The sequence below is a fragment of the Ictidomys tridecemlineatus genome, unplaced genomic scaffold (genome assembly GCF_052094955.1).
Source record: "Ictidomys tridecemlineatus isolate mIctTri1 unplaced genomic scaffold, mIctTri1.hap1 Scaffold_150, whole genome shotgun sequence".
NCBI lineage: Eukaryota > Metazoa > Chordata > Mammalia > Rodentia > Sciuridae > Ictidomys > Ictidomys tridecemlineatus.
Window position 1 is genome coordinate 360,858 of NW_027521325.1, and position 13,647 is coordinate 374,504.

Sequence of the window (13,647 nt, forward strand, 5' to 3'; positions counted from 1 at the left end):
GCCTACTTTTTCTTGTAGTAAGCAGAGGGTCTCTTTTCTAATGCCTAAGTTTTTTATCCACTTTGATTTGAGTTCTGTACAGAGGAGGAGAGAGAGGTATAATTTCATTTTGTACAGAGGGAGACAGGTTTAATTTCATTTTGCTACATAAATGTTACTTTTAACTTGGCTTGTGTTGTATATATCAAATAATTTTTATTTATTTTGTGTTGGTAGTAATTGGGTAAATTATAACACTGTTTTAAACTGTGTCTCTCGAAAATGAAAGGGAATTTTACCATAAATGTTTGCTTCTGTTTACTCAAGCATAATATTCTAAGAAAAGAATGGAATGTGGACTTAAGAATTGATAGATTTTTTGCAAATTTTTTTCTTCCCTAATGATTAAAACTGTAGATACACACATACACACACACACACACACACACACACACACAGTAAATTTGTGTATCTGAATTTTCATAAAACAGCTTGGTCAGGGTTGAAAGATGAATTTCAACCAGGCAAAGTGGTGCTTGTTTTTAACTACTCCAGAGACTGAGGCAGGAAGATTGCATGCCTAAGGCCAGCATGGGCAATTTAATGATACCTTATCTCAAAATTAAAAAAAAATAAAATAAAAAGGGCTGAGGTTTAGCTCAGTGGTAAGAGTGCCCCTGAGTTCAATCTGTAGTATTCGTGGGTGGAGAGGAAATGAGTTTCCCACAATTGCAGTTCTAGTCTAGTTACTCTAGTATTTCTTCTTTACTTTGGAATTAAATAAGGGTTCTTCATTTCCTTATCAGTTCATTAAGACTACTATGACAGGAGCCTACCTATAACAAAAGAGTACTTCTATTGGCAACAGGTTGAATGGGATAAGGAGTAAACCCACAGATATCAGATACAACTCTGAGAACCAGAATATCCGAGTTTTTGTCTTTGATCATAGTAATTTACACATGATCAAAGTGTATGAGCTTCTTTTGTTTAATGTCACCCCTCTTGCTAATGAATGACTTGTATACATAAGAGGGTAAGTAATTAGCACATTGACTAGTTGTTTTTGAGATTATATTTGGACGTGGTTTGTGAGCTTAATTAAGAGTGACTGATTTTAATATATATCCATATACATAAGTATAAAGACTGGGTCTATATCAAAATTCAAAAAGTGGAAATTCAATTTAAATATGCGTGTATATATTGCCCCAGTTTTATTGTCAGTGAGGGGAAGCTTATAAAAATATATGTGTGTGTGTGTGTGTGTGTGTGTGTGTGTGTGTGTGCGCGTGCGCGCACATTACCCTATTAAAATTATACGCTGTACTTGGGTTACTTTTGACAAAGTCATACATGCATGTAACTCGATTTTAGTTCGGGCTCCTCCTCTTTACTTCTCATGCCCCTTTTCTCATTTTCCTTCCTATATGATAGTGATTTTCCTTTTGTTCATGTACTTGTTCACTTTTTTGTGGTTCTTTCTACTTTTACATAAAGTTGAAATAGCCTATGTTATGTTTGTGTATGTATATAACATGACTTTAAAATTGCTTTGCATACCCCCTTTCCATTCCCTCCATTCTCCCTCTCAATCTCCTTCTAGTCTAGTGATCTTTCCATTATTTTATGATACCAATCTTCTCTTTCTTCATTTTCTTATTTTGCTTTAGCTTCCTCATATGAGAGAGAAAACATTAGATCCTTTAATTTTTGAGACTGGTATATTTCACTTAGCAAGATTAAATACTCATAAGGAAATGGAACTATAACTTTAAGCACATATGCTCAAGACATGAAGCTAGGAGCTCTACATGTATTATTTTATATTCAGTATCTTCCTAGGATTTGTTGGGAATATTCTTATTGAATAGATAGGGGGAAAAGACAGACAGTTTTATTTTAGTCAAATTTGTTACTGTAAACATTTTTTTGAAAATATGGGAGAGATATTATCTAATAAATTTACCAAAGTTGGCAAAATTGATGAGTAGAAGACCTAAGATAGGAATCTAGATATATGTGACTCTAAAGGAAAGATAAACATCTATGTTTCCCAGTGTGATATAAATAATGCATGGAAGAGGGTTGGGGAGGGAGCTCAGTGGCAGAGCACTTGCCTCCTAGCATGTGTGAGGAATTGGGTTCGATCCTAAGTACCAAATAAAAATAAAATAAATAAAATAAAGACATTCTATACATTTACAACTACAAATTTTTTTTTAAAAAAATGTGTTGAAGAGAAGTCTTCTTGTACTCTTAGTATAATCAAATATTAATATTTTGTCATAGAAGAATATCAGTTAAGCAGTTTAAGTCAGTTTTAAGAATAACATTTTTGCAATGAATCTCAATAAAATTTTTTTCTGATAAAGCAGACTAAAGACATTTTCTTGAAATGTCATGTAAGGTTTCCTTAAGCACTGTTCTTCTGCTCACATTTTGTCTGTGTGCAAAAATAGATGCTAAGGATAGATTTTAATGTTTAGTGTGAAAATCAAATATTTATTAAATAGATTATTCACTTTCAATTCTATAGTTATTTTCTTCCTTCCTTTTATATTGCCATAACTGACATCTCAGGTACCAAGCCTTCATGGAGGACAGACAGCTGAATTTTGAATGGTATTTTAAACCCACATACTCTCAGTGGGCTTTGTTTCCTTTTGCTTATATTTTTATTTAATCTAGATTGGATTTTTTCCTGTTCTGAATTCTTATTTCTTTTTTGATATTTCAAAATTTTATTGCAGTTTATTTTCTCCATTTCTAGTTATTCTAGTATTTCTTCTTTACTTTGGAATTAAATACGGATTCTAAAATTCTAGCAGTTATTATATGTTAGGTATGGTAAAACTGTTTGTGTATTTTGTCTCCATTACCTTCACTACAACCAATAAAGTAAGGCATTATCATTTCAAAAGTGGATAAACCAAGTATTACTACATCAGTTTACCCAAACAGGAATTTTGGGGCCCACCTGCAATCTCAGCTACTCAGAAGGCTGAAGTAGAATCACAAGTTCAAGGCTAGCCTAGGCAATTTAGTAAAACTCTAAGATAATTTCAAAGAAAAATTCCAAGGATATAGCTCATAGGTGGAGAAACCCTGGGTTCAATCCCCAGCACCAGAAAGAAAGAGAGAAAAGAAGAAAGAAAAATAGTTTGCTCCAAATCACAAGCTATTAAATGATAAGGCAAGATTGATTCAAAACTATTTGAATAACCAATAACAAACAGTGTTTCTTAAATATTGGTATGCAAGTCAACAGAGAAGTTTGTTGTAATGCATATTAATTCTGTGAGAGTCAGCCCAGAGTCGCCATTTCTAATAGCCTTTCAGGAGCTACTAATGTTGCTCTTCTTTGATACAGCCTAAATAATGAGCACCAATTCTGTGTAATTTTTTACTGATGATATGCCAATTGTGCATTATTTTCTAAGTGCTTCCTATTTGTGCTTTATATCTCTAAAAATGTTTAATGTTCTTAAAGGCAGATATTTATTTATATTTACACACTTAGCAGTTTCTTTATGTAGTGGGAAACTAAAGTAGGGACATATTAGTTTATGTGTTTAGTAAATACTTGCTTAATAGGTACTTATATTCCTTCAAATTTTACCATATAAAAGGAATGTGTTATACTATATCAAGAAGTATAATCAGCTTCTGAATTTAGTATTCCTAAATAACCACTAAATTATTAAATAATGATTTATACTGTGACAGGGAGTTATGTTAATTGTTTACTATTTATTTTTATTTATTTATTTTTACATGCTGCTGAGGATCAAATTCAGGGTTTCACTTGTGCAAGGCAAGTATTCTACTACTGAGCTACAACGCCAGCTTAATCTTAATACTAATTTAGATAGTTATATAACTAAAACCTATATAGGATTTGTTACAGTAAGTGGCATAGCACTCTCAAACTAGTCACCTTGAGATCCTTCTCAGTCACCAATTTGTAATTTATGTTATACAGTGATTTAAATAAACTAAAGCCAAACAATTCAAAAAAAGGGAAAAAATTCCTGTTTTCTTGTGAAATCTGAAAAATCTGAGTGCACTGTCTTCCACGAGGCAAGTCAATAGCTTCCTGGAATTGAGTATTGATTATCTGGAGGAAGTATCACAGAATCAGCCTAACCTATTTCTGTAGATCCTTACTTGCAAGGCCTTGAGGTATTTGTGTTTGGAATTTGCTGTTCTATTCAAATGAAGTTTTTTTTTAGTTCTAATTTAGATTTATGCTTGTTTTTTTTTATTAACAGAGCCTTTTATGCAGTCTTGTGAAACTGAACAGTTTGAACTTGGTTAGAAATTACTTCCAGTCATATCCAGTGGGTGGTCCAGCTCAGTTTTTCACCATCTGTTCCCTCAACATGGAATATAATTAAATCAATAAAATCCCATATGGAATTTTTTCTAGAGCAAAACCATTAAGGGAACTCAATATGAAGGTAAACTTTTTGTATCAGGAGGGAAAGGAGGAATTACTAATGCATTGATATTCTATTGTCTCTAAAGATGTGGGTTATGTGTCATTTTACTTTGTTGATGAAGTCTACTTAGGGGAGATATATATATATATATATATATATATATATATATATATATATATATAGAGAGAGAGAGAGAGAGAGAGAGAGAGAGAGCTGATAATCAAACTCAGTGACACACATATGCTAGGCAAGCACTCTACAACTGAGTTACAACCCCAGCCCCTTGGGGGCAGTTTTTATCACATAAAAAGTGTTTTATAATTGTGTATAATACCATAGGAATTTGCCCTGAAGAATTAATAATGAGGATTTATTAAAGTATATTTGTAGGTATGTTTATTGCAGAACAGTTTTAAAGGTACCAGATTATTATTACACTTAGGGATTTACATTTTTAAAGTGGAATACTGCAGAGTCACCAAAATTGATGCTCAGATATAGAATATTAAATACCAGTTACAATATTCTTAGTTTATTAAGAATTAGGAGGTAACAGCATATAAAAATTCTTTTCATACATACAGTTTAAAGCTGTTTGGAATATGATTAAATATAGTAAATACATAGGTATTTATGTGTCCATATATAGTCAGTATTTTCTAAAATGTATCTCTTTAAAGACCACCCATAAGTAATTCTGATCTCCAGTTCTTTTTATTTTTTATCTCTATGCTGTCCAGTGAAAGTGAAAGGATCTTACTTTTGTAATAGTTTATTGTGAAAGAGGTGAAGAAATGATGATTTATCTAGTCCAATGATTTAATTTTTAGTAAACTTTCTACACAGAGAAAACAGTCTATTTGGCCATACAGCTATTTCTTGGCTGAGGCAGGAATTCAGCTTCCTAGATTTTTTGAATCAAGGTAAAAGTTTCTTTATATTATATCATTCAATATCTTTTTGTCTTTGATGAGCCAGTCACACAATTATTGTTCTTTATAATTTAAATTTACAATTTCTTGACTCTGTCTATACTTTGTCATAAATATAGTAAGTATCTTTTATGATAATTTGGAAGCACATAATTACTGAAGTAGTATAAATTTGAAATCCTATTGCAAACAAAATCTTTAATATAGTTACATAATTAATATATGCAGTAACAGTAATGTAGTGGTAAATAACATTAATTCTGTATATTCATTTTATAGTAATAGATTTAGAACATAGTGGTCCCAATATTAATTAGTTTTTGTATTTGAATATACACTATATGAATTTGACATTATTACAGTACGTTAGCTTGGAAAGGATTGTTGTTTTTAGTAAAACAACAAAACACTTTATAGCACTTTTCCTAAATTTCTATTCAGACTTGATAAAGGTTACACAAAACTTTCTCTTGAAAAAAATCAAAATGATGGTTGTTGTATTCTTCCTCATATAAGCACCTATAGTAAATATTTCTTAATGAAAATACTTTATCATACTGTACCTATTGGTAGTCTGGGCACAAATAGATAATGTTAAATATTTTTAATAAATAATAAATTTCAATTTATAAAATATAAACTGGATTTTTAAATATATATACACTGATTGGGATTTCTTATATTGATGATTTTGTGTAAAAAGACACAAGGATCCATGAGTGTTGCAGAAAAAATTAGAAATATACACTAACAAAAGAACATAAAAGATGGGACTGAGTTTGTGTCCCAGAGTTAGAGTGCTTGCCTAATGTGGGAGGCACTGGGTTTGGTTCTCAGCACCACATATAAATAATTTAAATAACAAAGGTCCACTAACAACTACAATATTTTTTTTAAATCATGTAAAAGAAATCCGTGACCAGTTGGTTAACATATTGGCACATTGATACCAAACTATGACAAGGGGGATATCACCCTCTTCCATTAACATTATAATAGTTTATTTAGGGTTTAATTTGATGGGCATTGTAGCACACACCTGTAATTCTAGCAGGTTGGGGGGACTGATATAGGAATATTGAACATCTTACTGAGGCCCTAAGCAATGCATTGAGATCTGTCTCTAAATAAAATTCTAAAAAATAGCTGGGGATGTGGATTAGTAGTTAAATGCCCCTGGATTCAATCCAAAATATTAAAAAAATTAACATGTAAGAGCAGGAAAGGGGTAATTTAAAATGCTTAATTAATATCATAGCACTCCATTATGTTTTTATTATTTAGTGATGAATGTATTCTGTCTTCCTCTTTTTTTTTGGCGGGGGGGTATGACCTAGGGATCAAACCAAGGGGCTTGTGCATGGGAGGCAAGCAGTCTACAAACTGAGCTATATCCCCATCTTTTTCCTCTTTTTTTTTCTGCTCAGCATCTCTTCTATTCCTGAGCTCACCTGGGTTTCCTTTTCCGCCATGTATCTTCTTTCATGGTGTTCATATCTCAATTTGAACAGTCACATTTTCTCCAATGGTTCCTAAACATTATTGTGAAATAAAACATCAAATTTATGACTATTATCTTTGAACTCTGAAGTTGTTTCTCTGTGTAGTATTTTTATATTTCCATTACTCATATTCACATAGGAAATAAACTTCCTATTTAACTTCAAAGCAAAAGCTCGGTACTATGCAAAAATCTTGGAAAATCGATGATTTTGTTGCTGGTCTGTATGTTTATTCCAGTTGTTTCCAGCATCTAACTCTTCTCATCCTCTTTTTTTTCTTTAAAAATTCATTCACATGAATAGATATCCATCTTATTTTCACCTTCTTAGTAAGGGATAACCACTTCTGCCTGAGTCCCTAAAGTTTTCATCTTTTTGATGAGTAAAGCTTACTAATAGTACTTCAACTTTTTAAAAATTTTCCTATATCATGTTTTTTTAAAATCTTGTTTATTTAATTTGCTAAGATGAAATAGTATTGTGTGATTGAAAGCATGGGTGAAATAAGAAGATATAAAATTAGCTAGAAGTCTCTGAACACCTTTCTTCTTAGTGCTTGTTTCAAAACCTCATTGCATTACCGACTCCTACTCCTATGGTAGTTTATAATTTATTACAAAACAAGGCCATCTTTCTCCCTCCCCCAATTTTATTTTTTTAGAATGCTTGAATTGTAGTAAATAACCTAAATTATAAATACTGTAGATTGTCAGTTGTGACCTTCCTTATGTGATTGTTTACAACAGGTGGTTTCATAGACATTTGCAACTTTTCAGTATCAGATAGATTAACTAACTATATGATTGATATTCATGGAAAAATAATGATTTTAATTTTTATCATTTAGTTATAGTCAAATTTTTATTTTAATTTTGACATTAAAAGATTATTTCCAATAACTCTACTGGGTTTGAAATTTTTTAGAGTACTAAATTAAATATTTTATGTAATTTAATTGAATGTTACCTATCCTAATACTCACTGTTAGAAAAATTATCATTGCTTATAAATTTTTAAGACACACAATTGTCATATATATGGCTGATATAAAAATGAAAAGGTGGGTACAACAGAAAGAAGAATGCTGCACTTTGGACAGCTATTTCTTTTGTTTTCCATTAGCATTTGAAAAATGTCTCTTTCATGCAGTGTTCATTAAGATTTTAATTTTGCAGTTTGATCCTTTTTTAAGTGACATGCAATTAATTAAGGTTTAATGTGTCATCTATTTTCTACAATGACATTTTTACTGCCCCCTTTTCATTTTAGGCAGTTTATAAATTGTACTCTAACTAATGAGTTCTCCTGATTTCTGGTTCCAAATAATTACCACTCTTGTAAGATGGCTATTCTTTAATGTGTCACAGTATTAAGACTATTAGCAGGTGAGCTCAAGTGAGCCAGGTCTGCCTGGCTATGAGGCCACTGTGAGCTGGCAGGGCAGGGAAGTGGGAGTGCTCCCCCACCTCTCTCAGCTCAGTCCATATTGATCAGCCACAGCATGTCAACACCTGGGTCTGTGTGGGATATAAATGAAGCTGCCTCTGCCAGGCCTGTCTCCAGGGAGCTCACAGACTAGATAATTTCCATAGTTTTTCACATTGCTTTGCCAGTAGAGATATGACTAATGGGACTTTAAATACTGAATGATTTCAAACTGTATGTGGGGCTGAGTTTGGACCAAGATTAACAGCAACTTTGTAATAATTTCTGCATTGCCAAGTTGAAATTTATGCATATTTCACCAGGATGATTTGGAGTTTAATGTTGGAATGTTTGTATGTGTGGGGGGGTTAGTGGGTAGAATGGAGAGACATTCAGGTAGACATTGGGGATACATTATTAAAGATTTTCTAGACAATCAGAACTGATAGGGTGCATAAATTAAGAGATTTGTTTTAAGGAATTGGCTCATGAAGTTGTGGGGGTTGGGAAGTCTAAAATTTGTAGGCTAGGCCCACAGGTAGAAGTTAATACTGAAGTCTAGAGGCAGAACTTTTCCTTTTATTCCATGTTTTTTTGTTGGTGCATTATAATTTTTTTATGTTTTATTTATTCTACTTAGATCAGCACCCACTAATCTGAGAATATGTTCTGCCTTTGGTTTTATGGGACTGGCTTACTTTATATAGCATGATATTCTCCAGCTCTATCCATTTATGTGCAAATGCCATAATTTTATTCTTTTTAATGCTGAGAAATAGTCCATTGTGTATACATACCAGTCTCTTTATCCATCCATCTACTGATGGGGATCTAGGTTGGTTCCACTGAAAAGCTATTGTGAATTGAGCTGCTATAAACATTGATGTGGCTGCATCACTGTAGTATGGTGTATTATAATTATATATAATGATGGGATTTGCTGTTGCATATTCATATATGAATGCAACAAGAACTTTTTCTTCTCTAGGAAATTTGAGTCTTTGCTCTTAAGGCAGTCAATGATTGGATGAAGCCTAGCCACTTCTTTGGGGTTGATCTCCTTGACTTAAAGTTAACTGATTAGAAGGTGTTAGCCAAAGCTACAAGATCCCTTCAGGCTACACCTAGATTAGTGTTTGATTAAAGCTCTGGATGTTCTAGTGTAGCCAAACTGACACAGAATACTGACCATCACATCTGCCCTGCTGGGTGGTTGTTAGCACACAGAGCTGAGTGCAGGGGACCCAAGGCGCTCCCTGGAGCTCTCTACTCCATGGAGCTTGCCAGCTTTGCAGCCCAGGCAAGCCCCCAGCCACTGTGACCATCATTCATTCTGTAATGAATCTTTGTTATAGGCATGCCACCCACCTGCCAGGATTAGATGTGTTGCAGAATAAAAATGCATAAGATATGGCCTCTGTTTTGGAACAGCCCACTGTCTGGTCTATAGGAATATGGGCTGCAGTCCCCCAGCCAGTTAACTACCCAGTGGGAGAGGTGAAGGACCACCATTTCCCACAAAAGAGGACCAACCCTCCAAGTGATAGGACAGAAGAGATGGTTCCGAGTGCCTTGCAAGTGACTGTTACCGTTAGCAATTAGAGCACTAAAGCTGCATCATCAAGTGATCTCAATACATTTTTGTTGTCTAGTCATGTCTCCATTGGCAGAGAGCTATGGAATCTTCTTTCTTTCTTTTGGGTACCAGGGATTGAACTCAGAGGCACTCAACCACTGAGCCACATCCCCAGCCGTATTGTGTATTTTATTTAGAGACAGGGGCTCACTGACTTGCTTAGTGCCTTGCTATTGCTGAAGCTGGCTTTGAACTTGCAATCAATCCTCCTGCCTCAACCTCTCGAGCTGCTGAGATTACAGGAGTGAGCCACTGTGCTCCGCTGGAATCTTATTTCTTAAAAAAAAATAATGATTTAGACAAATTTTTATTTAGAAAAGACAAAAACATCAAATGATGCATGAGAAACCTTTTCTTGTTGCAGTGGTAAATGCAGTAGGTGACTGTCACATGCAGGTGGCAGTGGGCCAGGATAGAGCTTGTTATTAGGTTTTGGAAAGTTAACCTTTGTTCCATTCTTTGAGTTGCTGCTGCAGCCATCCATTTGTGCTTCTTGTTTTTCAGGGGCAGATGTACACGCCGGAGAAAGCCGACGTGGGATGTCACCCCAGGAGTGGGCTGCTTACACAGGCAGGGTGGAGGTAGTCCAACTCATGCAGAGGCTGCTGGAGCGACCCTGCCCTGAACAGTTTGGGGAGAACTGCAGGCCAGAGCTGCCGCTGAGCCCGGAGGCAGTTCTGAAGCCTGCAGCCTCCAAAAACTGCTTGCAGAGGCTCACTGAATTCGTGCAGTCTGCGCTGACCTCGGGCTCAGGCCAGGGCCTGGAGGATGGGGGGTGTCCTTGACCATATAGTCAGGATGACCACAAGCCTTTATAGTCCTGCTGGGGCCATCATCTGCCGAACTGTGTGTCCTGAGGACCCTCCCAGTGTTGGAAACAGGCGGCTGGCAGTGCAGGAAATCCTGGCATCTAAGGGGGACTAGGACACCCTTGCCCAAGAGAGGGACAAGGCAGAAGGCGCTGAACAGCAATTTCAGACTTCTGAGGTAGGGGGCTCCGGAGAGGAGGCTCTGAGACTCAGTCCCCCATTTCCCTACCTGCCAGGGGCCCAGGGTTCAGCCTCTGCCAGGCAGAAGCAGAGCCTCCTGCCCCTGCAGCTCCTGTGCCTGAGCAGTGTGCAACCGGGTATGGTGGTCCCCAGGTTCCGCATCAGCAAGGCGCCTGCGCCCACCTTCCAGCCAGAGCGCATAGGCCGCAAGGGCAGAGCTAAGGACAGCACCCACCTGCAGATCCCCAAGTGGCAGTACAAGGAGGCCAAGGAAGAAAAGTAGGCAGAAGAGGCCCAGAGGAAGTGCCAGTAGGAAGCGCAGAAGGAAAAGCACCACGCTGGAGGAAAAGGACTGTGAAGGGGTCTATGGGTGGAGGGCCTGTGTCGAGCTAGCGCTGCAGGGCGGGGGTGGGGGCGGGGGTGGGGGCGGGGTTGGGGGTGGGGGTGGGGGGTGGGGCAGAGCCCCAGCGGGGAGGAGGGGGATGGGGGCATGACCATGGAGGAGGTGGAGAGGCACAGGGGAGGCTGCCCCCTGGCTGGGTCCTCAGAGGTGCTCTCCAGGCTCCTGCAGTGCGCTCATACCGCGCTCACAGCCGCCTTCTGGGATCCCAGGAAGTGGTCAAGTGTTCCTAAGAGGGAGCTGGGAACAGCGCGTATTGATTTCCCTAACCCTCCTTCCCCTAGCAATCAATACACCTAGCGGGCAATACACCTAATGTTTCCCTTTAGAGAACCTCAATTAAGAATTTTTAAAAACCAATTTATCAAAGGGCGGGGTTCTATTGCATAATTTTGTACTTTTAATCATTATTTACCAATCTGCAGAATTTTACAGGTGATGGGGATGTTTGTATTTAAGGCAGTTTCAATATATGAGTCTGAAGACACCTGGTTTAAATTACTGTATCTAGCAATAAATATTTGTGAGAGCTGTATGAGTTCACACAGTTCACGGGATTCTCCTTTTTGCCATTGGCTCTGGCTTTTGCCTTTCCATCTCATTGTGGGTGCGCTTTGGTGTAGATTTTCCTATTTGATTAATTGATGCTGAATATTTATTTTTATTTGATGGAGGCATTGACTTTTACAGCAAAATTATCAAATGAAATAGTTCAAATTTCAGTGTCTTATTTTAAAACTCTCTTGTTCATACAGTAATAATAATGAAAATCATTGTCGAATTATTAGGAAACAATGCATTAACTGCATTTCTTGCTAGACTCATTTTAAATTGGAGCTTTGGATAAACTGCATAGGAAATCTTTTATTGGATATAAGAGAAAATTTAGCTTTTAATAAGTGGGGTGAGCTCAACAAATGATTACTGGAAATACAAAATTAAGTCTTCCATGCTCTTAGATAAGTCAAATCTGTATATCCTTAAAATGTAAAAATTCAGGAAAGATAGGATCCCAGAGGGATGGAACTGCTGAAGGGGGCAGGAGGGTGATTTATGGGAACAGGAGGCTAGAACTGAGTTTTAACAAGCTTGTTTGAGGCAAATTTCTAGGAGTATTTCGCATTTTCAGGGCATCCCTCTCATTCAGGCTCAAGTGGAGTTTACTTCTATTTCTCCTTTGATGATTGTCGCTGATCTTTAGTTCATCCTCATGCCAATTGTATAAGATGTCCAGGATGTGGGGACTTTGGCAGGATGCAGATGTGATTTGCCTGGGCCCTGAGCTCTTAGGGGAGTTTTCTGTTTATGCTTTTATCTCCAAAATCTGAGAAATTCTTACTGGATCTTAGAATATCTGTTACACATGCACTTTATTTAAATATTTATTTGAAATACTGGGAACTATGAATTCAAAAACTATCATAGAGTGTTTGGAAGCTCCTTACTATAACCCTGGATACATGCTGACACGAACTTATCTGTCTCATGGTGCAGGCAATTGTGGCTCTGGGTTCTCCTTGCGGCTTCCCATCAGCACCTTCTTGGTGTTGAGCAATCAGGGATTTCACACTAGCCCTTCCCCCTTTATCAGATCGCAAGATTGCGCCCAGGCTGTTGGAGAGACTAGTGAGATAAAAACACTGTGTTTCAGAATCAGATTTTAGCATGTTTCTCCTTAATCCCAGAAAGACATCAAGATGAATGCCACAGAATCCTAGACCCACGTTTAGAACTACGCATATTAGTTGGTTGTGGATCACCCCTGTGACTTGGAAGTTGGATTTGACAACATCTTCTTGACCTCAGTTATCTTTGGAGGTTGTCTTCTCTGGGTCCCTGGCATTGTGGCATCTCCGTGCCATGTCTGTAGAATCCACAGCTTCACCTAGCTTGCCACAAGCTCCTCCCTCATCAGCTGAGTGCCCAGCCAGGCAGTGCCAAATGGCCTCTAATCTGTGACTTTCAATACTGGGTGCCCTGAGGACCACCAGGCAGTTTGTCAACATTTTCTGCCTTTTCCCCTACTGCAGAGGCTGGCACTGTGTTGTTCTGGGGGAGAAGAACCCCAGTGTTTGAGTTCCCAGGAGAGTACACTGCAGCTTGTGTTGAGAACTGCAGCTTCTCCTCTCACTTGGGGGTTGCTCTTCCTGAACACCCATCCTGAGCTCCCACAAAAGGCTCTAACTTTGTAAGAATGTCAAATTATCATTGGAACAGACAGTGTTAGTCAGTGTCTGTTCTGGCTGATTCAGCATCTGCCTGCCACTGCATTGCCAAGTAATCCTGCTTGCTAACCACCGTGGGACCTATGCACTGGGAATGGTATGGAGCCCTGCACC

General features: G+C 37.2%; 1 protein-coding gene across 1 annotated transcript in view; it reads left to right on the forward strand.

Annotated features, from left to right (window-relative positions):
- The window catches only part of LOC144372725 (uncharacterized), a 77,949-nt gene extending 66,638 nt beyond the window's left edge, over positions 1–11,311 (forward strand). Inside the window, exon 5 of the mRNA XM_078036002.1 lies at positions 10,424–11,311. Coding sequence (XP_077892128.1) covers positions 10,424–10,504 — 81 coding nt within the window. The 3' untranslated portion in view covers positions 10,505–11,311. The remainder of the gene's footprint in view (positions 1–10,423) is intronic.
- The last annotated feature ends 2,336 nt before the right edge of the window (positions 11,312–13,647 follow it).